The sequence below is a fragment of the Diadema setosum genome, chromosome 9 (assembly GCF_964275005.1).
Source record: "Diadema setosum chromosome 9, eeDiaSeto1, whole genome shotgun sequence".
Lineage (NCBI taxonomy): Eukaryota > Metazoa > Echinodermata > Echinoidea > Diadematoida > Diadematidae > Diadema > Diadema setosum.
In genome coordinates, this window is record NC_092693.1 from 7,641,637 (window position 1) to 7,669,257 (window position 27,621).

General features: G+C 37.9%; 1 protein-coding gene across 1 annotated transcript; it reads right to left on the bottom strand.

Moving 5' to 3' along the window:
* Positions 1-483: 483 nt before the first annotated feature.
* Positions 484-14,289, bottom strand: LOC140233093 (proteasome assembly chaperone 2-like). The gene is made up of 7 exons (XM_072313206.1): positions 14,197-14,289; positions 11,880-12,051; positions 7,207-7,265; positions 6,382-6,500; positions 4,657-4,860; positions 3,393-3,507; positions 484-1,328 (listed from the first exon to the last, which is right to left on the bottom strand). Exons 1-7 carry the CDS (start codon positions 14,257-14,259, stop codon positions 1,221-1,223), a joined length of 840 nt encoding a protein of 279 aa, XP_072169307.1. The 5' UTR covers positions 14,260-14,289; the 3' UTR covers positions 484-1,220.
* Between the last annotated feature and the right edge of the window lie 13,332 nt (positions 14,290-27,621).

The window sequence follows — 27,621 nt, forward strand, 5'->3', positions numbered from 1 at the left end:
AAATCGGACAATCGATGCAAAAGTTATGAATATTTAAAGTTTTGGTGTTGGAACCGCTGGATGAGGAGACTACTAGAGGTTATGACGTATGAGTGGACAACAATACCAAGAAAATATAAAGAAAATACTACAAAAATCCATTTTTCATGAAAATTACAAATTCCATCAACTTGATATTGACATATGTTAAGGGTAGCAATTATTCCCCCTGCTTTCTGAAAGCGGTTGGTCCACTGCTCTTTCATAATTCTAGAAAAGTGAATTTTTGTTGAATTTCCTTTATATTTTCTTTGTATCGTTGTCCACTCATACGTCATTTCCTCTAGTAGTCTCCTCATCCAGCGGTTCCATCACCAAAACTTTAAAAAGTCATAACTTTTGCATCGATTGTCCGATTTTCCTCAAACTTTCACTGATGTGTTCTCCTAATGTTGCTGCTTTCACTCAATCCACATTGCTCTTTGGGTTTACCTTCCCTTTAAAGGAGACCTCCAGATGATTTTCAGATTTTTACATTTGAACATGGATAATTTACTTATACTGAGTACAGAGTTTCAGAATTCATAGTGATTGGGATGAGGAATACGGATGTATTTAAGATTTATAGCAAATTGCAATGAGCAAGGATGGTGACATGGCAGCTTCACCATAAGAATGCATGAGTTGGGGCTCAATGAAACAGAACAAAAGAAAAAGGTATGCATACATTCTAAACAGGTGAACATGTCAATCAAGCGGCATCGTAATGGAAGTACACTGACTACATTTCTAAAATATGTGAGGCTCCTATGTCATCAACACTGTTCAGTGTAATTTGTTTTAGATTTTTCAGAGTATTGGTTTCTCTGCTCAAAGACCACAATAAATTCCACTAATCTATACACGGAGCTGTCTATTTACGTACTACATGATATGAAATTATGAAAATTGTCTGGAATGTCCTTTGTAACCAATTTTTTTCTTTTTTTAATCAAAATTTAGTAATCCTTCCAATCTTGGCCTACCCAGTAGTGAGCAAGCCCACTCAGGTGTAGCAAATATGCTTCAGCCCAACTGGAAGACCATAGTGACACAATAGGGATTAGTTAATCTCTATTCTTTGACAATTAATTTCCAGATGTCTGTCCCAATCGTCGAAGAAAGCACTCCAGCGTGCGTACCAATCAACAAACAGAACACAGTGGGGGCTGAGAAGACGGTCGGCCAACATGGACCGGCCACTAGTACATCGTGGGATCGATTGGCCGGATAAACAGCGTGGTCCAGGAGCTGGGGATCTTCCACATTGTTCTCCAGGAGTCGTCTCCCCTGGGTGGGTTGGATGGTTCCTGGAATATGGAATAAACGTTCAGATGCTTGCAAATGTACCAGGTTTTCTACTTTTTTAGTTGCAGACATGCAAGGTCAACGCCCTGAAGATAATCCCACCTTGACAATTGCTATCTCCCTGTATTCCAAGTCAACTTCTGTCAATGTCTTACAGATGTATCTGTTTGGAATGCACAATTTATTCTAAAGACAACTTTCATCCAAGAGTTATGGTGATCATTGGTAGTAAACTTATTATCAGACAGTATGTTTGATGGAAGTTAGATGCTGTGTCCATGTAGAGTAATATTTGATAGGAGGTACAGAGTATAACTTTTAATATTACACAGATGATGACTAGAGGTAAAGGGGCACATAAGATATTCCATCCAAAGGCTCTGAAAAGTACTGCAGGAGATTTAAGTAATGAGACAAACTTGAAGAACTTATGAATTCAAAATGCTAATTGGATAATTGTTGAGTGTCCATACAGTAAAGAATTTATCCATGTTGTGTCCCCAGTTCAGCCGGCAGATGGATCATCGGCGGAAGCAGACGAAAGGATTACTTTGGGATCTCTATTGTTTACACAATATTGAATTTGCAGATGGCTGGATTGTTGGCCAGTAAAGTCTAGTGGCAAAGTCATGCTGCATTCCCCCTCCCCCCCCCCCCCCCTTCAAAGTGACAGGAAGGTCACTTCATGGCAAAAAAAAGGGGTCTCAATCCTACATTCAAACAATAAGAAGAAGAAGGAGAAAGAGGAGGAGAAGGAGGAGAAGAAGAAGAAGAAGGAGAAGAAGAAGAAGAAAACAAACAAACTCTGAAGAATGGTTTGAAAGTGAAGTATGGATCCTGTATTTGAGACTTCTGGAAAAAGCCATCATCCACATTCAAAGGTGACAGGAAGATCACTTCATGGCAAAAAAGGGGTCTCAATCCTATATTCAAACAATGAGAAGAAGAAGAAGGAGAAGGAGGAGGAGGCGGAGGAGGAGGAGGAGGAGGAGGAGGAGGAGAAGAAGAAGAAGAAGAAGAAGATGAAGAAGAAAAAGAAGAAGAAGAAGAAGAAGAAGAAGAAGAAGAAGAAGAAGAAGAAGAAGAAGAAGAAGAAGAAGAAAACAAACAAACAAACTCTGAAGAATGGTTTGAAAGTGGAGTGTGGATCCTGTATTTGAGACTTCTGGGCCCCATTTCATAAAGGATATTAGGATGGCAACTCTTGCTGGAATGGCAACTTCTCATAGCAAACAGCCAATCAGGAAGCTGGATTCTTGTCGTTACCATGACAATTGCCATTCCAGCAAGAGTTGTTATCATATCAACTTTTTATAAAACGGGGCCCTGGAAAAAGCCCTCATCCACAGAAAGAGGATGCCTTCATGTACATTCTTTCACTGGCAAACAATCTGGCCATCTGGAAAGTTCCTTGCCCTCTACTGACAGTAGATGCAGTACTACTGCCTTTCTACCTTAAAGGGGCATAGTCCCGGTAGTGTAGATGGCGCTGTTGATGATACTGCCGATCACCGTTAGCATTGATACGAAGATTACCGAAGTTGAGCTGTCATCAGGAGTAAAGTGTGTAGGTGTTGCTAAGTAACGTTGCCTTCGTTGTCTTCTTTGCGCATCACGCAGTCTGTAGTAATGCCAGGGTGCGTGCATATGTGCTTGTTATTATGACATCACAAAAAAGTTTGCTAAAGCTGTCATCCCCCTCAGCCGAATCATGAGCCGAACTGTGATCGGACCACTGACTACAGTGAATCGGACTTCTTCGGACTCGCGGAAGTGGGCCAAAGCGTAAGCGCCAAAGAAGAGTCGATAGCGTAGGTCTCTATAGGAAACTTGCGCCGTGCGCCCGCGTACGCATTTGACTAAAACACCGGGACCATGCACCTTTAACAGCAATGAATTCTCCCCAGCACAGATGAGATGAAGAAGTTATGTGGATGAGTCGTAAAATGGTTTGGAAAGAAATCAAACATAAGTCAAGGTGACATGGTCCAAAACTTGTGCCAACTTTTTATCTATACCTGGTGGTTTTCTGGAAAGCTCCAGTCCCACCAGGCGTGGATACTCACTGGAATGAGCTGGAGGAGGCTGTTGACAAAGGCGGCCATCATCAAGGCATCCTGGGAGGTGTCACCCTCAGAGCAGTAGTGCAACAAGACGGCCAGGGGTACTTCTGCTTTACAGCTGTCAGCAGGAAAAGCAAAAATATCCTCAGGGGGTGATGATGAGCAGATGAAAAATATTGATGTATAAAGATGGCACAGACAAATGGAGAGAAAGTTGCATTGCCATTTTCCCCCTCATGTTGTATAAAGTCGCTGGGGTGACAAGACCTTGAATCTCAAATTTTGGTGAAAATGACTTTTTTGGATTTATGGTCAAATAATCGGTTAAGTGATGTCCTGTCCAAATCCTAGCCGTCTTACCCCCAAAATGAAGCCACCATGACATGTCAAAGGAAAGGCTATCCCATTCACTGTAGTGCTTTGGCCACCATGTTTTTTTGGGTTTTTTTTTTGCTCTCCTGAACATTTGACATTTTGTAGATACAAGGTCTTGTTGCCCCAGCGACGATATGTGTCATCTTGAGGTTTGTACAGGGCTGCAAGGCTCAAGCTGTAGTAAAGCAGGCAATGGTTGCTTAACAACAATAAACAAATATGATACATTGTACACACAGTAGTCCTAGAGCTATTTTTCTTATCTGATCTTTCTTTCTTCTTTTTTTTTCTTGGAAGGCATGACTCATTGACAGAAATCAGTAATAAAGCTAAAAACTCTTCAAACATCCAACATGTTGAACTCATGACAGGCTTAACAGGATTTCTACCTGACAGGTCCAACTAATGGGTAAATGTAAGAATTTTATGTGCTTTATGCCCTTCACATGCAATACAATGACACCATTGAGCTCAACTAAAAGTATGCAGTGCATGCAAATAAACAACACACAACAAACAAACAAACAAACACACACAAACAAACAATAAACGCAGGATGCTGGCATGAACAGGTACTGACCCAAGACGTCCTTATTTATCTTTTTTCCATTTCAATGTATAGTATTTCCTGTGTTTTATGTACACTTTCAAGCAGTTCATTATTTTACTTCATTTAAAAATTCTGTTCACTTCGTCATGTACATGTACATGCATTCTATTTACCATTGTAATCTGGGGGCTTTACGCCTTTTCAAGCTATCGCTTTTTGTAGTCCCCGTTCTCCTCATCAATATTTCTTTTTCTTTTTGCTATGTTGATCTCGCAATATATTTGTTTTTATGATGATTGAGATGAATAAACGAATTGAATTGAATTGAAATTGAATACTGACCTGTCTATAAAAAGTTTCTTGGCAATGCCCCCACCGGGCAGTTCGATGTCCCTTGCAGCCTCTGGGATATTGTCCTGCTTTTTGGCTGGAAAAAGACCCTCTTGCGGTGGTTTTCTCTCCAGCTGCTGGAACTTCAGGATGGATGATACAAAACTATCCTCTTCTTTCTCAAGGGATGGAGTCATGAGGTACCTGGAGGAACTTCTGAAAGGTGACAAATTAATTGATTTTTTTTTTGGTATTATGTTCACATCACCAAGATCTTATCTGCAACCCAAAACTTTATGGTTTTCACTATTGAGAAGGAACCTGCACTGGGAAATATGTTGTAAGGATAAAAACTCAGATGTGCTGATTTACACATCTACAGGAACTACTAACATGGCAATGCTCAAAATCTGTGCAGTTTTTTTCTTTAACATACCTGAAAATGAAATTCTACAGCAGGACCTCATCTAAAACTCTTGTACATCATCAAGAAGGATGAATCAGAAAATAAGTGCAATTTGAGGAGACAATTACTTGGCCGATTTTCACTAGAATAGCTGATCCAAACATAATCATCAATTCAAACTGGTATGCTTTGGCTGTGTGGATTTCTGTACAATGTTTCACATATTTTTACCCTCATCTAAATAGCTTCAAACACTGCGTGATGATACTCGCTATCAAGATTCCAATCTCATAGAATGAAAACACGACATTATCCCCCTTGAAAAACACAAAATAACAAAAAAAATTCATTATGCTTTGCTGTTACATCCTTGAACTTCTGCAGTATCTAAGTGTTGTTTCTAATTTATGTGTTTCCTTGCAATACCTGCTGTGACATGCTCTGCCACTTGTGCACACCGATCAGGATGTTGGATCAAATTGATGCAGTAATCTGCATGAAATTAATGAGCAGCAGCTGTCAATACAGCTGACCGATTCTTTTGAGCTGCCAATCAAGTAAGAAAATGTTAGGGATTTTGGTTTCATTTTTATCTATGAATAGGTGGGGTGTAGGTTGGGGACTAAAGATGCCGGGAGGGGCCTGATGAAGATCATGAATTGTGAGCATGCCCTCAGGATGGTATGTACCTTTAACGGCTATTGTTCTTTCAGCAGAGGATATGGCAAAAAAACAAACAAACAAGACAGGAGCACTACAGCACCAATATGACAATACCACATTCAAGGCAATTCATTATTCATATTTGTGCAACAAAAAGACCCTTGATTATTTTGTTGCCGTTGTTCTTGTGTACACCTACATAGATGTTCCCACATTTTTTAATCGTTGGCTAGTCGACTCTTATCTATCGACTTAAGAAGGGGTAAAAATTCAATATTGCAGCATTCTGCTTTGATACTAATTAAGGACAGGGTCATAATGGGCTATTTTATCTCTAGAACCATATCTTGTGTGATGGTTATACAAAACAGCAACCTGCTACCTTATATTACACACACATTTTTTTTTTCTGCTTTTGTTTTTGTTTGTTTGTTTGTTTGTTTGTTTTTTCTGGCCTACCACAGGAAAAAGAAGCTAATGGTTTTATTACCTAAAATCCATACTTCATTTCTCCTGACCATTCTGGTAATCTACAGGGCCTTGATCCCATCCCCAAAACTCTATGACCTCATAAAGACAAATTGTGGCCTGACCAAGGAACAATGAAGAGGTTACAGAGCCCTAGACACTGAGACAGTGCTCTGTGCTTGTTACAGACTGCTTCTCACCTCAGTACGTGTGCATCTGTCTTTTCGTAGGCAAAGCACGACGTCAGCAAAACAGTCCGGGCAAAACCAACTTCCTTGATCCAATCCAGAAGTTTCTTTCTGAATTCCACTACCCTTCCCTTCATCAAAAAAAGAATGCAGAAAACTCACTGCAAGTGTATTTTTGTCATAAGATACTGGTAGAAAGGAACATAAAATTACTTGTCCAGAAATCATACATTCAACTTTTGTACAAGACACAATGGCCTGAATTCACAAAGGTGGTACAAATGAAACCATGGTTAAAACCATGGACAAAAACCATGGAGCGCCAAGTGTCGCACGGAATATTTCGTTACAAAATTGGTCATTTCGTCGACAAAATGACCGTTTCGTTAACGAAATAATCATGACGTCGACGAAATGTTCATTTAGTTACAAAATATTGTTATTTCGTTACAAAATAATCATTTCATCGACGAAATGACTGATTTCGTAATGAAATATTCCATGCGACACTTGGCGCTCCATGGTTTTTGTCCATGGTTTAAACCATGGTTTCATTTGTACCACCTTCGTGAATTCGGGCCAATATTGCTATTTCTTGTATTTAATCATCAACACATTGTGTGCAGAAACATGTACACGATGTGCAATATGAACCGATATTTAACTCTGATATTTAGACATGCTTTTTCTGTACAAGGAAAAACCAAGTTTAAGATGCATGTTACATCACACTTCAAGGGAATGGTAAGGAACAAGAGGCAAGCAGCTGCAGGGGCAAATGGCCTTGGTCAGTGTTGAAAAAAAGAAGAAGAAGAAACCCAAACACAATATTCCTACCTTTACAAATGATGCTCGCTGCTGAATGACCACAATCTTCTTTTCTGAAGATTCATACACTGCAGGATATGAGTGAAACCGAAATAGAAAACACAAGAACAAAACTGACAGGGTTGATCTTCCACGCATGAATGGTAATTAGTTTCACGTGCAAAATCATGAGGGGGGGGGGGGGTGTGTTTCAAAGAGAAATAGGCTCATTATTTTGAACCCATTATTATGACAGCTATTGATGAAAGCATGGTTTGAACATGTTGCAATATTAAAGATGTCATTCAGTATGTAGTCAGTCCATGTTAACCCTCAGTAGTCCCGACAAAAACCAAGCAAAACTGAATAAATCATGATCTTCAAATAGGTCAACACCACAATTTCTTGCTTCATCCCTTCAATGATAAATTTGGACTGTTAATGCTAGCACTGCTTGAGTGCTTACAGCTTTAATTCACATCAGTGTCACATAACACAATGCATCAGAGGTGCAGGCATGAAGTAAAAAGATAATTTTGCCCACATTCTTCTAAAACTTGTTTGGAAACGTGGAGAATGTTGTATGTGTTCACTAGTAACGTTATAATAGTTACGCCATCTAGTGTTTGAAAACAACACATGTGTATAGAGGTTCAATGTATGTGAGATTTGGACACTCTGATATGTACGTGAGGGAAGGAATAAACAAGCATGAACCGGTAGACAACTGGTGTAGACAACTAGTTTCATTTAAGTGTGTTCTTTGTTCCATAGTTGATGGGCATGAAACAACATGGTGTCAGGAGTCAAAAAAAAGAATTGTCGTGAAAGTAGGTTTTTAATTGTTTAACTGTGAGTTGAGCTTATTAGCTTGTGTGCCTGTCAGCGATGACGGCCCCGTTGACATTGATTCCCGTGTATGGTCGTGTACGCGGAGCTAAGGATCTGGCATGGTAGTTGGTGTACTATTGCGACTCGGTTGGTGAGCAGCAGGACACTATGAATGCACGATATGTATGCAGTGTCGTTGTCTGTACTCGTGCAGTGCCCTATTTGATCTGTGTCACTTGAGCACACATGTACTGTATAGCTGTATGTACACATTAGTCAATGTTTGTTGCCCTGACTGAGGTTCAGTAGTGTATGTATTAGGTTGCAAGTGTACGTTTCACAGTCATGGCTACCAGTAGTGAACATGCAAGAGACAATACAGTCCCAGGTCACGCAGATGATAATGCCACACCGGTTATTAGCCCAAGTAGATCTAGCACAAGTAGCAGACATAGGTCAGGTGGGACAAGGGCTAATGTGCAATTGCCCAGACCACTCTCCTTGCAAGGAGATCTCAAGAAAAACTGGACCATATTTAAACAAATGTGGGATAGTTATGAAATTGTAACAGAGCTAGAGCATGAATCAGACAAAGTTTGTATTGCACATTTTATTATGGCAATTGGAGCTGATGCCCTACAGGTGCACAATGGTTTGCCCTTTCGGAATGAGGGGGAAAGGCAAAATTTTGCTCATATCATTGAACTATGGGATGCCTATTGTTTGGGAAAAACAAACCTTACATATGAAAGGTACACGTTTAACCAGTGCTCACAAGATAGTCAAGAGACTGTTGAGAATTTCTACGTCCGACTCAGATCGGTAGCAAGCACCTGTGAATTCGGTAGTCTCACAGACGAGTTGATTCGTGACAGACTAATAGTAGGTATTTCGGATGAAAATGTGAGGAAAAGGTTGTTACAAGAACCAAATTTGACGTTGAGCACATGTTTGGATATTTGTAAAGCCCATGAATCCTCAAAGTTACAAGGTGATGTAATGCAGGCTGCAAATGATCCTGTTGCATATTCAGTACACACGTATCCTCAGCCTAGCCATGGTCGTAAACCACAAAGACCGCAGAACTCGGGCAGGTCTGGAGGTGGAACACAGGTGTGACCAAATGTGATTGATTGTTACTACTGTGATCAGAAACACGCTAGGGATAAGAATCAATGCCCTGCTTGGGGCAAACGATGTAAGAAATGTAAAAAGTTGAACCATTTTGCCAGTGTGTGTAAACAGAGTACTACACAAGTTCATGATGTAGATTATGGTGATGACCAGGATGATCAGTCTGAGGAAGACTGTCTTGTAGTTACATTGAGTGATGAAGTCAATCAGATTTCAGATTCAAAGTACATGTATGTCAAAAAGATCATGGTTACTATGGCTGTTGATAATAAGGAAACTGTTGCTATGCAAGTTGATTCAGGAGCAACTTGTAATGTGATCCCTAGGAAGCATGTTCCCATGGATACAGTCATTGAAGAAAGCAAGCAAGTTCTTACCATGTACAACAAGGATACCATGCCTATCTTAGGAAAGTGTAAGCTGCACTTAAGGAATGCAAGGAATGGTAAGAAATATCTAGTTCCCTTTGTAGTGATTTGAAGTGAGGTATGAGAATATTCAACAGGTACAAGCTGATAAAGTTGAAAACATTGTGGAAGAGTACAAAGATGTTTTTTTCTGGCCTTGGTAGTATGCCAGGGAAGGTACATCTCACTGTGGACCCAGAGGCCAAACCAGTTGTTATGCCTCCTAGGGAAAGTCCCATTAGCAGTCAAACAATTGCTCAAGGCAGAGTTAGACAGGTTGGAAAAATTGGGGATCATAGAAAAAGTTGAAGGTCCCAGTGACTGAGTGTCTAGTCTTGTTGTAGTTAAGAAGCCAAATGGAAAGATCAGAGTGTGTATAGACGCAATGCACCTCAATAAAGCATTGAAGCGTGAGCATTATCCCTTACCATGCATTGAGGATGTGTTACCACAGTTCACAAATGTAAAAGTGTTCAGTAAAGTGGATCTCAAGGAAGGGTTTCTCCAGTGTTCCCTTGATGACGGGTCAGCAGCATTGACAACCTTTCAGACTCTATGGGGACGATATCGCTATCGTCATCTTCCCTTCGGTCTCTCGCCGTCCCCAGAGTTGTTCCAAATGCGTCTTGACCAGTGTCTCAAAGGTCTACAAGGTGTTATCGTCATAGCGGATGACATTCTGATCACTGGACAAGGTGACAGCTTTCAGGAAGCATGTCTTGATCATGAGCGTAACATGAAGACGCAAATCGCGAACCGAGAGCTTCGGGAAACATGAATCGCGAAGCAAATGCAAGTCGCGAAGCGAGAGGCACAGATAATTGTGCGAGAGTACCTCCATAACCAATTCGACGTAGTTCGCGGCTTCGACGACCGCCATCGTACATGAAAGATTTTCTTATGTACAAGTGAAGACTCTTATGATATACACTTGTACTTTTAGATGTCAAGGGATTTATTTGCTGGTTTTTGATGTTTTGCGTAGGTAAAAAAAAAAAAAAAAAAAAACTGGTTCAAGCAAATATGGTTTGAATGGTGATAGTTACAGAATTTGTGATATATGCTTATGATACGGCTTCTTAGTTTCATAATACCCCAATGTTTAATGAACATGTTATTTGTTAATGTTATATCGATACAATGACACAATACCCAAGTATAACACACACCATGATACATTAAAGGTAGGGAATCTCATTTGCATGCCTTAAATGAAGAGTTGTATAAACACAGTGGTATGTTGAAAAGAGTATCATTTTAGTTAAACTCCCATAAAGTATTGAAAGTGGAAGGTTTTATTTAGTACATTTTTATTGACCCTTAGATTTTGAATTGAATTCTTTTCGGGGCTTACCGTAAATTCCAGTACATTACTAGGCTACCTTTGCAGACCCATGCGCTGCATGTGTGTCCATCATGTATATTTTGTGAATAAAGTTCATCAAAATTTACAAACATTTCTATATACATTCTTGCCACACACTCTATATGTTATTACATCAGCTCTTATACTTTTAGATTTGTGTTTATAGATTAAAAAAAATACAGAAGACTGCAACAAAAAGGCTTAAGTGTGGCTGACACACAGAACTACTGAGTAGTTGAGTTCTGTGCATTATTCAAATTGTAGATAACTGTTGACTTCCAAATTTCTAAGCAGTGGCCTAAACAAGTCCCCTGAGGTTCATATTTAATGTTTTGCTGCATTTTGGGAGTTCTGTAAAAGGTATCCCCTACCTTTAAGTATGTTAATTAATGTGGAATATTGTCATTCAATGTGCTAGGTTCAATGTCATTAGCACACATGTTACAATGTTGGATTGTGTGGTCAATTCTTTATACAGAATTTGACAGAGTAAATGCATATTACGTATGAAGAAGCATAGTGAACAAAAGGGAACACTTGGTAGTTGGAAAAGCAGAAAAAAAAAACTGTCATATTATGTAGGCTTCAAGATTATGAAGAAATTGGTTAAGTGGAAATATTGATGTTATAAGCTCATACAAGTTGATATTAATTTGGTATAAGTACATTTGTATGTATGGCATTAAGAGTTAAAGTTTAAGTTGATTTGTTTCATTAAAGAAGGAAGGGTGTTGTATGTGTTCACTAGTAACGTTATAATAGTTACGCCATCTAGTGTTTGAAAACAACACATGTGTATAGAGGTTCGATGTATGTGAGATTCAGACACTCTGATATGTACTCGAGGGAAGGAATAAACAAGCATGAACCGGTAGACAACTGGTGTAGACAACTAGTTTCATTTAAGTGTGTTCTTTGTTCCATAGTTGATGGGCATGAAACAACAGCTACAAGATATGGCTAACCTTCCGTACTGGTGACCAATATTCCGCTGGAGACACCTGTTGAGAGGAATGCATCGTTGCCGCAGAGAGGTTCCAGAGAGTGATCGTGTAGACAACCCACCTTGGTCAGCTTCAGTGTGTGAATGAGGAGATCACAGGCCAGCTGTCCAACATTGCCCACGGATATCGCTGGCTGCATGGACAGGGAGATGGGAAATGTAGCTGCCTACAGTATCAATTCAATCATCCTTTATGCCTATAGCCCTTATCTAAGTTGGCAGACAATAGCTTACCTGATACCTGACATTTCCATCATATCAAGTCAAAGTTCATGCATTTAATACATGCATCGTGTCATTATCTTTGACACTGCTTGACCAGAAGTCATATTGGTAACATGCAACAATATCTCTTTAATTTATTTCCTTTCTACCTCTGGTTTCTTGTGTGTGTGTGTGTGTGTGTGTGTGTGTGTGTGTGTGTGTGTGTGTATGTGAGTGTGTGTTTGTTTGTTTGTTTAGCATAGAGTCATTGGTGCTGCTAAACATGCACTCCATGTTTTTATTAGAAGACAGTCCCAAATACAGGGAATTTTTCCTACTTTGCCTTGCATTTAGCTTCTTACATGAATTTTTTCATATCTGGTGATATGACAACTTCTTGTAAATTTGTAACATTTAATAACACCAAATAGATAATGGATTTTCCATGATTCAAGAACTGTGAGTGGACAATCACCTCAGTAGTATACCAATGTCCACTGGATGTAACCAGACAATTTTTTTTCTACAGTTCTGTAAGAGATTCTATTATATTCTAAAATCATAATTCATGCTTCAATTTCAGTTGGGGCAAGTGAATTACTGTGCTTTGTCTAGATCTAGGATCTAGAAATGAAAAGACCTTCAATGACTATAAATGTTAACAAATGTTAACACTAGAACTTTCTATGTGTTATTGTTGACAACAAGTGTAGAAAGATGCCAGTTTATTTCACCAGGGATATTATGTCCGCTGTATCCAACTTTTAGCTAATGTTACTGGTTAAATGGTAGGTATGTTCAGCATGGCCCCACAAGGGTACATCTGGGGGGCATTTTATGAAGCGTTTTGGTCAGATATTTTTCTGACAGACTGTTACAAGCTACTGAAATCCTTGCCTCTGATTGGCCAAGAGCAAATTTGTCCGACAACCTTGTCGGGCAAAATGATTCATGAAATGCCCCCCAAGAAGAAGCTTGATTATGGTGAAAAAGTAAATAAATTAAGTGAATTGATTAAGTGTATAAATGAATGACTGAATAAATGAAAGAATAGAATAATAAACATGTATTTACATTCAGAATGGATGAGTTGTTAATTACTCATATCTTATTCTTAATCTAGATTAGATCGGTATAATCGTGATCATATAGTCCCCACCGCTCCCCCCACTGCAGTGTGCGTGCACCCGTGCATTTAATAGGGTTAGGGTATAGGGTTAGGTAGGGTTTTATTTAGTACGGACACGCAGCGGTGGGGACTAGATTCTATATCACGATTATGCCATCAGATCTACAGTGTAGATCTAGAAAATCTAATTATTTGAGCTAGATTCTAGTCTGCACTTCTAGATCATAATAATCAACTTGTGAGTTGTGTGTTGTGACTTCACGATATCAACAAGTGATCAATATACACATGTATATGAGCTGATGAGAGCTTTACAGTTCTAGAGTCTAGACTAGAGGGGTTCTAGATCTATCTAGACTAGTCTATCTAGAGACTGTACTGCTGTAGAGTCTACTATATTTCTAACATTCATTAGTCTTACTGTCATAAATTAATCAACAGAAACACAAAACATGAAGAAACACAAAAGGAAAGAAAAACACCTGTGGCTCGTTAGGCTCCAGCAGCACAAATTTGGCAATGATGTAGATTCTAGACAATCAACAATAGATTACTTATAGAATATAGGGTAGCCTAGATCTAGTTTCTACAGGAGATGTAGTCTAGACTATAGTCTAGATCTATAATCATTCTTTACTCCAGGACGGGGGGCGAGAAACTGTCTAGCACAAGGCAGGGTCTAGACTAAACATTTGTTCACATTATCATTACTAGGCCCTAGTTACTAGATCTAGTAAGAGTAGCAATCATTTTGTTAATCAATTCAAACACTGCCACTTTAATACGGAAGTAGGAGACGGAACACAGTTTTGAGCGTACGGGACTGAAGCAGCACAAGATGAAACTGCACAATCTACAAGTGCTTACTAAGTCTGTCTGTGTTGCCTCTTTTGAACAGTCTTGAACAATAACGAATGAAAAGTATGGTATATTTTGTATCACTCACCATAATTAGAGTGTATCCTTGCCATGCTGGGGTCGCTGATCCGTTAGAGGCACCAAAATACATGTCGTTACCACGGTCGTTGTACCACTGTTGTACCGGAGTAGAAAAAACATGAACGTTTAAAGAACATTATCCATTAGAAGTCACCATAGACAAATTTCTGTAATGCATGTGATTATTTCTGTACAGGTGGAGAAGTTCGAGCTTGTTTTTCATCCATGGAAACCCTTAAGTGGTTTGACTTAACTCCTCTTCAGTTGTGATGTATTGTTCAAACTGTAGACGTGGTCTTTTGTACCACATTTTCGTGCGTATTCAGGGACGGATCCAGAGAAAAATCTGAGGGTAGACATAACATTCCCTAGTGTTTGATTTCACGGTTTACAGAAACAAACAAACAAACAAACACCCACCTTATTTTTATTTTAAGATTCATCGCCCTTTTTCTTTTCATTTTTACTAATTAGTAATGTGTATGCACGCAAAATTGAAACCCTGGATTACCAAAGGCATAATTCGATCCATAAACACATACCATAAATGAATTGTATAGATATGCTTTAAAGAGTAATGTTGAATCACAACACATACCGTCACTATAGAAATAATAGAATATAAAATTAGAATCATATAGAATCCAAATGCTCTTTGGAATACTGTAAATAATCTGTTGGTTTAGAAAAAAAAATAATGATACATCTCATGTATGCATTGATGATGACTCATTTTGTTGACAAGGGGCTTCGTTATGCCTACACCCTATGATAGATGTGTGAAGTGCCCATTTTACTCAGTATTACCCATTCACATCTCCTCAAAGTTGTTTTTTGTTTTTTAAATAGATTTCTCACCCCTACCAATCGTTATGGAATCATTAAAATAGTCAGCAATATCAAAGGATATGATAGGTTGAGCTATCCTTGTGAAGCAGATCATTTATGATATAGCTGACCCATTGTCTCACTATTATCATTTTTATTATCATTATTATTATTATTATTATTATTATCATTATTATTATTATTATTATTATTATTATTATTATCATTATCATTATTATCATTATTATTATTATTATCATTATTATTATTATTATTATTATTATTATTATTATCATCATCATCATTATTATTAATATTATCATTATTATCTATTCGGCATTTACTACACAATACAAGTGATAACAGATAAACAAACAAAATAAGCAAAATACAAGGATACAAAATATCAAGCTTTCCCTGATGCGCTTACCGAAGTTCCATAAGTTGCCGGGTTTTAATCTAAATGCCCAAACTCATTGAAAATAAGCAAGGTTATAGAAATCAGCAAAAAAGACAATCCATCACAAATGAAAAATTATCGTCCAATTTTTCTACTTCTAGCCCTATCTAAAGTCCTGGAAAAGATTGTACATGTAAGACCTGATGGGTTTTGAATGATAATGCATTATTAGTCCTATTTGGCTTTAGAAAAAGACACTCAACCGGTTATGCTATTATTCACAATTACTGTACAATAGAATTGTTTAATCTTTTACGAAATTGAGAAGAAAATGATTTTGGTATCTTTATGGATCTGAGTATAAGGCATTTGATGCCATAAATTACAAACTTTTAGTGCATAACTTACTACAGAGAAAAAATGCTTTATCTGAGGCAAAGCTCTTGGCTGGTTCAAAGATAATTTACAAAACAGAAAGCAATATCAATTTTGTTTTATCGATCAAATTAGTCCATATTTAACAAAACATCGACTGCGATGTTCGGCAATGATCGATTCTCCGACCTCAGTCACCGTCAGTTGTTTTCTATATTTATAAATAATTTAGTACATTCGTCTCTGTTGCCCAATTTAAGTATGAACAAGTATAAGCATAAGTGTTGTTATTGAGTACAAGTGCGATAAAATATCGTTAAATATTGATGAAATGAACAATGTTTTCAAAGAAATAAACAAACACCAATAAATATCATTATTCATGTCGATGTTAAACAATTATTGGATCAAAAGTCGTGTATGTACGTATACTTTACTCGTAATCATTTATTTCTTTGGAAGTTGTTGGAATACTCTTGTTAATATTTAGAAGTGAAAATTGTTGATTTTGTCATTATGACTGCACTTGTATAAGTGGAGAAATTACACAAACTGAAGCTGAAACTGAAACAGAATTGAAACCTTCGAATATCCACATTGAAAAGAGCCCCTATGATTCACACAATAATCAACCCTAAGGATAGACCTACGGGTATATACACACACACACACACACACACACACACACACACACACACACACACACACACACACACACACACACACACACACACACACACACACACACACACACACACACACACACACACACACACACACACACACACACACACACACACACACACACACACACACACACACACACACACACACACATATATATATATATATATATATATATATATATTACAAATGTCAAATGTTTGACAATACAATGCGCAAACACGTACGTAGGTCTGTGTCTACACAATTTGGCCTCAGACACTGTCAAACTTTGGCACATCCCACGATTATCAATATGTGCTGTAACTTTAATGCAGCAGGAGGAGAATAGAATTGGGTCAGATACTAGTAGTTACGTCTGACTACTAGTAGTTGCTGAAGATGCCTTTCGGATAAAAAGTGATAGGAGCTTGAATGATATTTTTCAAGTCTATTTTTGTCAAAACAGATTTTTTGTTCAACTTTCAATTTTCAACTTTCGACTTTATTTTCATTTCCATTAGATAAACAGGGAAAATTATGTACAATGCATTAACAGAACATATTATTTTGTAATAATTTCAAAAACGTAAATGAACAAAATACATGTGATCATGAGTAACAACATAATTGCATATTTTAAGGTATATACATATGCATAGTACAAGGATGGGAATGGAAATGGAGAGTCCCACTAAAAAGCCAAGCTTGTACGATATGGGACCCTCAGAAATACATAAGAGAATGAATAGTGACTACATTGAAACTACAAACAAATACATGAAACAAAATCAAAGAAACCAATGTCAACTGACATAAAATCATATGAGAAAGGAACGAAAAAAAAAGGAAAAAAAGGAACGAAAAAAGGGGAAAGGGAAAAAATGAAAAAAAAAATGAAACTAAAACACGCGCCGTCGTGGACACTATAGCAAACTGGATTCCACGATGCAGGAGTAATAAGACGCACCCTGGATTGATATTGCGAAGAATTAGGTACATATACCAGTAAGAATGCAAAGAGCGGACATATAGACAGGAGAAAATAAACACAATGATATACGGTTCAATAACAGTAACGTCTGAGGAGGACTTATGTTTGACAGATTATTTTACTCTAATAATGAAAATAATTTATATGTAATTGATTAATGCATATAAAAGATAATGACTTCATTGAGATAATGAAACAAACATAATTCGGTTGTATATTATAAGATTTCATTAAAAATAATTTCAATTTATTCTTGAAAGAATTCAAAGTTCTTACTGTTACTATATCGTTGGGAAGTGAGTTCCAGTACTTTGACCCATCGTAGATAAAGGTATTCTGAGCCAGCAGAGTTCTTAGAAGGGGCAAATTGATTTCATTCGATCGCCTTGTTTGATAATTGTGAACGGATTGATTTCTTGGAAACATTGTTTCAAATATAGTTGGAAGATTATTTTTATCATAATTATACATAAATTGTCCTAAACTATACAAATACAATTCCTTGATTTACAGTATTTTGTTTTCAAAAAATAACGGGTCAGTATGAGACAAAAATGCAGTATGACATATAATACGGGGTGACTTCTTTGGTAATAGAAGTAATTTATCTAAGAGTGTTTGACATGTATTTCCCCACGCAAGAATGCCATGATTAAGTAAGGCAATATGAGAGATGCATATAATGTAAGCAGGGACGACAAAGGAAGACAACGTTTAATCTTGTTAATTACACCATTATTTCGTGAAATGGTTTTACATATACTATCAGTACGAAATTTCCATGAAAGCTTATTATCAACTGTTATTCCCAGAAATTTAACATGGGAAACATTTTCCAGTGGAGTCCCATCAAAAACAATATCAACAGGTAGTGTCTCTATAGACACGATAGAGTTGCTAAAAAATGTATATTTTGTTTTTTGAAGATTAAGAGATAATTTATTTGCCTTTATCCATCGGGCAACATTTTCTAATTCAGAGTTTATTGTATTTACAAGGGTAAGAGGATTATCGTGCGAAAAAAGAAGAATTTGAGTCATCCTTAAAGAGAAAGAAAGAAAGAACATCTGATGATCTACAAAAATCATTTATATAAATAAGAAACAAAAGCGGACCTAACAAACTTCCCTGTGGGACCCCACATTTGATATATAACATTTGTGAATTACAACCATTTAAAGAAACATATTGCTTCCTGTTCATAAGATAACTCCTGAGCCACTCCAAGGCCTTCCCACGCACTCCGTAATGATGTAATTTATTGAATAAAATATCATGATTAATTGTTGACTCGTTTTGTCTTGTAACATGGATTAGAATACACATTAATGTAATACTAAATATTTAATTCAAAATAGCAACACACAGTGAGACACAGAACGAGATTTCAGATAATCGACTAATCATTAATAAACCAGCACAAAGGACTATGGGTAATTTTGTCTGTAAAATACACATCCACATAAAGGCCTATAATAGTCTTGCAATTTTATCAAAGAGCAAGAGGCTGTGTGCGTGTATGTGTGAGGGTAAAGAGAGGGGGATAGAGAGGTAGAAAAAAAGAGAAGTGGAAGGGTGGAGTTGCACATGCACACTTTGAAGAGCAGTTCAAAAGTTCAAATCTAGGACCTTATCAAAAAGAGCTGTCTTACGACTGGCACAGCTGTGTACAGGGTTATTCTGCGTACAATCCCTGAGGTGCTTTCTTCGTAGTATTAACTTCTTTTTCTTCCATTTTTTTTTTATATGAACGTACATGTACATCTACAATGCATCTAACGATTATTTCTTACCAGCACGTGAATTCAATATATCTAAATTCATAAACTGCCATTTTCGGTAAACTGCATGATTTATTTTTCGCTTATATGTAGTTTTCTGTTCCGTAAAACAAAACAAAAACTCTTGTGAATATAATTATAAGAAGAAGGTGAAAAACTCTTATCATCATAGTTTTTAAGCTGCTGATGCCCTTTTAGGATGTTTGACCTAATTTTATTCGAAGACGATACTTTTCTCACAGTCATGACAGTTCGCACGGATCAAATAGGTCTTGTGTAAGGTGAAAAAACTCTCATCATCATAGTTTTTAAGCTGCTGATGCCCTATTAAAATTTTTGACCTAATTTTATTCGAATACGATACTTTTCTAGCAGTTCGCCCCGATCAAATGGGTCTCATGTAAGGTAGCGTTCCTTTCGCTTGGGTATAGCTCAGAAGAACAACAGCAGGTGTTGTTATTTTCACCACGAAACATCTTCGATATCGCAGTCGACATAGGTCACACGCGGGTGACCTCGTCACGCATTGTTCTTGAACAACTTCCGCGAAACACATCCAGAAACAGGGCGCCCCCACGAACCCAATCAGCTGGAGTCGACAAGTCACAATGAATAGCGAACCTCGGTGACTTCACGCATTTATGGACTTTTGTTCTATATTTCGTGAAACAACAAATAAAAACGAAGAAACGAAATCAGGTGGTGTCCAACTGCCCAAGGGGTCTCACAGCGGCGTCATAACTTGTCACCATTGGGGGATAGAGGGAGACATGAAAAACAAGATCCTTTATATGTAATTGTATATTCTTCGCTTTGTTTCATATCCTTCATTGGGCCAACAGAATAATTGTCATATCAGCTGAATTTCACTTGTCGGTTGGTTTTCCGTAAACGAAACTGACAGATACTCATAACGTTCGTTCAAGGAACCAACAACCGAAATAAATATGTGACGCAAAGATACAGCTGGTCATGGGTTGGGGGAAAAACGATGTTAAGACCTTTAAAAGTGGCCAGAATAACAAAACAACTACAAAATAGATATTTCTAGTTTCATCTTAACTGGTATGGGCTCTCTAACTAGTGAAAGTTGCACGCAGCATTCAAAATCTTAGTGCCGAAACAGTTGGGGGGCAAAGACTCTATCACCGACTTGACGGATTAATCAGTATCGAGGGAAAAAGAGAGGTGGGAAAGATGTCAGGTAAGGAGCAGTATATCACCACTGACCACGAGTCATGATTATTGCATAATTGTGTTCTTGCATTTGTAAAATTCCAAACCCATGATCTTTACATCGAGGTGCGGGTGGACTGTAAGTACTGTAACATCTTTCGTATCATAGTAAGAAATGAGAGATTGCTATTTTACAAGCATTGGTGAGATTCTTTAAAGAAGGGTCTACTGTCTACACAATATACAAGCTTTACTTTAGTTTGCAATGAGTAATATTTTTTTTTTCACAAAACACGAACATGTCAAAATATGGATTGCATGAAATTCCTTCGCACTCCCTACGTTGTGTCTCTACAAAATTTGTATTTTCATATGGTACTCCCTAAGTTGTGTATCTACGAAATTAGTATTTTCATATGGTGTTCGGTAGCAAATGTTTAACATGTTGAATGCAACTACTTTTGTATTCATTTCTCCCAAGACAATTATGTAATACTAAATCAAGAAATCAGCTGTATTTATATAGAGAAAGTATAGCATAAAGAAAGTGCTTTGTGATTGCTCGTGTATACGTCCATTATATGTCTTGTGATAGTCTGTGCTTTCAATACATTTGAAATTACAAAGCTAAAGGACCATTAATGCTTACAGTGCTTATACAAAGGCCCATAAAGTCTTTTAAATTATATAAGATAACTTTTTGTCACATTTCTATTTCACTTGTAAAAATGTAGGGCCTATATACTACTGTAGATCCTAGACGAAGACACTCAAAAATCTCAATGAGGGCATTCTCCTTGGTGATCCCCTCCTCCCGATCCATAGTACGATTTATCCGGTGTAATGAGCTCCCGGCGCCGCCTTTGATATTGTTGAAACTATCGTCCAGCCACATTAAATATTTTCCAGTGATATCACAAGTAGAATTGTTGACGACTTTATTACTACGTGGGTACAGATGAATAGATATATTGGTAACTGTCCTGTTTTAACATTGCGCTTCATATAGATTAATATTGTAGATTGACCTCGACTTCTATACAATATTACAGTGACTTTGATTTCATTCTTCTTCTTTTCAGTCAGTGGAGTAGGTTCTCGCAATTTCTGACTCTACAAGGGAGTACTGGATTATGTCTATCTATTTTATGTCATATATGGCAGACCACTCCCGTTATAACGATTAAGTCCTCGAGACAGGCAGTTTTCTTTCGTTACATCAAAATTCTGTTATAGCCAAACATAATAAAGTGTATGGAGATACAATGTATAAAGATGACAATCTGGGGCCCTGAGTGTTTTCTTCTTCTTCTTCATGGAAAGTACAGTCCACCATCGGGTGTTCAGTGTAGTCGTACTATTTGGCAGCTCTGGTCTGGTGTATGTAGGCCTGCAGTGCCCTTTAAAAATCACTTCTATATTATACTTTGTGCAGCTAAAAAACAATGCTCCTCTATTAAAGGTCCAGTTTACCTTTGGGAGCAGTTATTTCAAAAATTTTCAAGATATCATCTTTGATACATGTGTAAATCTGTTGTATCACAAAACATCCTACATATAAAATTTTCGCAATAAAGACTAAAATATGAGGAGATATTAGCATTTTTCTCAATAAACCATAACTGTAGACGGTTTAGTCTGGAAGCATTCTTATTATAACTATTGTTCACATTTTGTGTATTTGACAATGCTTAACATCGATTATACGGATTCAAATTTTTACAGTGGTTGTTTCTATCCCTAACTCACATTTTAGAACTATTTTAAAGCACTAATGCTGGAATTCTGTTTCATCTGCAAATGGTAAATTATGTCTTTAACGAGGCAGAACGCTCTGCATCTCCCGCTTGAAGAGGTTTGCAGAGGTGGTGGTGACTAGTTCTTCCGGCGGGGTGTTCCATAACCTGATAGCACCTGGGAAGAAAGATTTCGTATTTTACTTCGTTGCATCCGAAATGTCCTTGTAATGATGTTACTTATAACGGGAGTGCACTGTATTGTATGCACTTAAACCTACTTATTAATCACATGTAAATGTGTCTTCGCAAGTAGATATAATACATGTGTATACATATGATAAAGAGAGAGAGAGAGAGAGAGAGAGAGAGAGGAAGATATTTCTTTTCTTTTTTATTTTTGGTGGGGGGGGGACAGATCTATATATATGGGAAGTTATTTTTTTTTTTGTTTCTTTGCTTTTTTTTTAATCCATTGATGTCAACCGGAAGGTCGGTCATATTTTTTTTTTTTTTTTTTTTGTCAGAAGGGAGCTCAAAGACGCCTTCATTGCCTGATGCCAACCAGGAGATCAACCAGTCGAGTGCTCAGGGGAAACGCGCTCGCAAGGTCCAGGGTCATGGTCTGAAACGCTGGCTGATCCTCGCCGGAGTATTCCTCAACTCTTTCCTGGAGAACGGAGTCATCCGATCGCTAAGTGTAGTCTTAAATGACGTCACGACTCAGCTGACGTCTTCCACCAGTTTTGTCGGCACAATGATTAGCCTGTCTCATGGAGCCGTCTACTGGTTAGGTAAAAACGATTCAGTAAAAGTTCTCGTTAAAATGGCCGTGTTAATAACCAAACGATTATGGTGTCCGTTCTACTTAATGTGTAGTTGACAGACCCTGTGTAGTGCCTTCCCCAAAACTTTAAATGTCTTCCAGGGTGCTAGCTCAATCGTGCTACATTTCCATGTCTTTGTGAGCAAGACGGCATGCCCAAAGCGGTCCTTTCTATAGCCATGTGTATAAATGGAAAGAAGCTTGACGCCAATGTGGGAAGTGTGCCTAGCATGAGGGTATCAGAATGTTAGCTCTTTCAAGGGACTAGAATGACTAGACTTGGTGTGGGTTTTTATTCCAGTGACTGGTGTAATTATTGTTCTGTAGGATAATGCTTTGAGCGCCATGTGAAAATGCGGTATTTATTAAACAGTCTCTAAAGACGCAGAAAATGAAAGCTTTTATGGTCAACATAGAAACATGAAAATTGTATGATCATCTATAAACTCAAAGTACACCTACCCTTCTTTATCTATCACATTTAAGTTGACTCATCCACATATTCAAAATTATTGCTTGTGTTCAATCTAAGTGTCGCTTTAGCTTTGATATTACATGTACTTGGCTCATGTTGAAAATTGTTCTTAGCTTGAATTGCATATTTGCATAATATCTACAATCATGTATCCATTTCCACAAGTGATTATCGATTTCGAATCCAAGGCGAGTTTTGTGAAGTTGTGATGTAATCTCTCTGACACAGCTCTATTCAACACACCGCTACTGAAGATATTCAGCACGCGACAGCTGGTCATGACCGGCGGGGCTTTGGCGTCAATGGGAATAATCTTCTCGTCTTTCGCTCGCACCGGACCCCAGTTTGGAGCTGCAATCTTTATGTTTGGTGGGTTGATCTCCTGAAAAGTGACAAAAAAAAAAAAAGAAGGAATGAAATTATTACATATTTTTGTTTTATTATTTCAAACGATAGAACGGTATTCTGCTAACCTTTGATAGGTTGATTGAAAGATATTTTATTTGAAAATCATCCTTGGCAACCAGCAGGCTGAATCGCGGACATTTTTTTTTTTTTTAACATAAAACCGATTTGAATACACTTAAATGTGTACAAAACAATAGAAAAAACCCACTCGTAGAATGAAAAATATTAGAATGTCCATCTTAAATATTACGCAATAAAAGATGACCTTTACTATAAAACAAAAACAAATATTAAGGTTGCAATTTCTACTTATATAACATAGATGAAATGAGAATTGAAACTGTCAAAAACACAATTATTTATAATATTAACTTATCGACCAAAAATTTACCATAATCAATTTTAAATGTATATTACATTCTCTTCTTTCCCTAACACGACTGTTGTCATTATATATATATATATATATATATATATATATATATATACATATATATATATATATATTATATATATATATATAATGTATATATATATATATATATATATATATATATATATCATATTTATAAATGGTTATGTATAGATCCCCTTTACATTCAACTTATCTATCTACTTCTTCTTCTTCTTTCCTCTTCTTTCCCCTCTTTAAACTTTGCCTTCTTCTTACAGTTCTCATCCTTTAATCTTAACTAATTCCCAACAATAACAATATTCAAATTTTCATTATCTTTAATCATACATAATTTTACCCTTATGAACGAAACCACTGTTCACTCTACTGCTATGACAACAACAACCAATATCATTTTCAACAAAAGAAAATATAATTATTATGACAAAGATACTGTTTTCATAACTGTAAAACTATTTGAGAAAATAAAATCAGGAAATGGAGAAAATAATAAGCAATTCAAAATGTCGCTACAATGGCAACAGGTATGCCTCCGCCATCTCGTATTATTCTCTAAATTGGTCTATAGTACACTTTGAGGGTGCTGTTCGTTATTCCGAAGGTTCGCTATTCCGAAGGTTCATTATTCCGAAGGTTCGTTAATCCGAAACACACAAATTCCCTATACCTAGAGGTTCGTTAATCCGAAAATGAAAAAGGGTTCGTTAATCCGAACATTTGTGGCGTTATTCCGAAGGTTCGTTATTCCGAATATTCGTTAATCCGAAAATGAAATTCGGAATAATGAACCTTTGGAATGACGAATCTTCGGACTAAAGAGCCTTCGGAATAACGAACCTTCGGAATAACGAGCTATAACCCACTTTGACAGTGCAAGATGAGAGTTTCCCATGATTTGCAAGAAAATGAAATAAAACATTTGAAGATTTAGCTGATCATATAGATCTAGATGGTATCCTGTACTGTCAGTATGTGTAAAGAATGAATTCCATATTACATTTTCCTCTTTATTTGATAGCTTTTCTTTACTATGATCCTGAATTTAAAAAAAATGCAACTGATATCAATTATTCTGCTTTGATTAAAGTCTTGGAGAAATACACTTACATCACTTAGTGTTTACCCCTCTAAAGACAAATTTACTTTGTATGTGGTCTTATCATTATTTTCTTCTTTTCCAATTTGCAGGACTTGGCTTCAGTAACGTCATCCTGATCTCCAACTCTAGTCCCGCCCATTACTTTCCCGACCTGTTCGAGGTCGCTTCCGGTGTCAGTCTATCCGGAGGAGCCATTGGTCTGATGGTTCTTCCAATCCTCTTCGAGGTGTTCTTCGAGAGCTTCGGCTGGCGAGGAGCCATCCTCCTCCTCGGGGGGCTAACTTTGCACTCGGTCGCGGTCGGCGCCCTGATGCGACCCTCGAGTAAAGGCGCCAAAGAGAGCAAGGCGGAAGTGATGCTAGGTCTTAATGAATTCGGACCAAGAACAGGAGCTGGACCAAATGACACCGTGAGTCAAACTGTGACGCCAACGGATGACGAAACTATCGATACCAAGGAGGAGAACGGGGAGCACATGAACATTGGTTTTGAAGATGACGAACAAATTCAAACTAGTGCAGCTATTACAGGAATACTTGGGCAGAACCAATCTACAGAGATTTCTGGTGGTGATCAAGGGGAGCACACAAACGTTGGTTTTGAAGATGACGAAGAAGCTCAAACTAGTGCAGCTATTACAGTAATACATGGGCAGAGCCAATCTACAGAAGTTTCTGGTGGTGATCAAGGGGAGCACACGAACATTGGCTTTGAAGATGATGAACAAATTCAAAGTAGTGCAGCTATTACAGAAATAATTGGGCAGAACCCATCTTCAGAAGTTTCTGGTGATGGTCAAGGTGGGATGCTGCGTAACGCCAATCGCATCTTTAATACATCAGAAACTGTTGACAAACCTGTGAGGAAGGACACGTTTGGACCAGACCTTGAACATCACTCAGGCTCAGAATGTAAATGTCCAGACAACGCCACCTTGAGTACCTCTTTACACGATAAAGAAGCTGAGGCCAATGTGTCAATCACTTCCGTACCATGTCGAATCCTCGTCGTCATTGCCAAGTCGTTTGAGCTGCAGCTCTTCCGAGAGCATTCTCTCCTCGCTGTCTTGTGTATCTGCACAATCTGCTTCGGAATGACCTTTAACGGCCTCGTCCTGTTCGCCATACCTAACGCTCAGGCTAAAGGACTCGGGGAAAGGTCTGTCTACGTATCTCTTGCTGGTGGCATTGGGGACGCTGTAGGGAGGGTGAGTCTTGGCCTGCTCGCATCTCGTCATTACGTGCATACCGAACGTCTTTACTTGATGTTCTGCCTTCTGTCGGCTGGTGCCTTCTTCGCGAACATTCTGGCCGAGTCGTTCTGGCTCTTAACAAGCTTGGCCTTCGTCAACGGGCTGTCACTCGGGGCTAAGACGTCCTGTCTGTTCATCCTTGTGAAAGAAGCGGTGGGGATTGATCATTTCAAGGCAGCAACAGCACTTGTATTCTTCTGCCTAGGTACTGGCACGCCAATCAGCGGAGCCATACTTGGTGCGTGTATCTCACACCTAAGAATTGCCAATTCATATGTACTTTAAGCATGTAATATGGTCCGCAAATGATCACAAATTGTTCATGATGTTGGGCAGTCCCGTATCGAATGGCCTGAGTTCACTCAAAATAAAAGCAGCTTCCTACCGACGTGATGAGGATTAACAGTTTTCCATGGAGCGAGAATTGTGATCTGATCTGCTCTGCTCAAATACACGCATCCGTCGCACAATGATACAGTAAACTAATTCTATACCTCAAGTAATGAGTACCTGGTACAGTGCACTCCCGTTATAACAAACACGGTTATAACGAAATTCTGGTCACAACGAACCAAAAATTCCGACCACAACACCTTCCGCTCTGTGTTTTTATAGTGTATTTGTTTGGTTATAACAAAATTTCGATATAACGAAAGAAACCCGCCAGTCCCGAGGACTTCGTTAAAGGCTGTAGTAATGGCAGGGCCGCTGATCGACACTGACAGAAAGATACACTAACGCTGTCAGGAGTTACCCCGACCAGTCTTGACCCCATCTCATAAAAAAAAACACCAAACAAAATAAAACAAAACACTATTACCATGACAGTCTAAAAATCTCCGACTATCGGCCAGCTGTTAACTGGAGGCTGTCGATTCTTCCGAGTTCACTTGAAAATTAAAGAGGAAATATTCCGTATTCTCCATGTCACGTCTCTTATATGTCTCATCATTCTTTTTAGTCTGAGTCTTTCAAATTTCAAATTGTGTCACTCCTTTTTTTCT

Coding starts and splice junctions, on each gene's coding strand:
- LOC140233093 (XM_072313206.1), bottom strand. CDS start 14,259: ATGTATTTTGGTGCCTCTAACGGATCAGCGACCCCAGCATGGCAAGGA. Junction 3,508..4,656: donor AAGAAACTTTTTATAGACAG/GTCAGTATTCAA, acceptor TCCTGCTGACAG/CTGTAAAGCAGAAGTACCCC. Junction 1,329..3,392: donor GCCTCCTCCAGCTCATTCCA/GTGAGTATCCAC, acceptor TCCATATTCCAG/GAACCATCCAACCCACCCAG.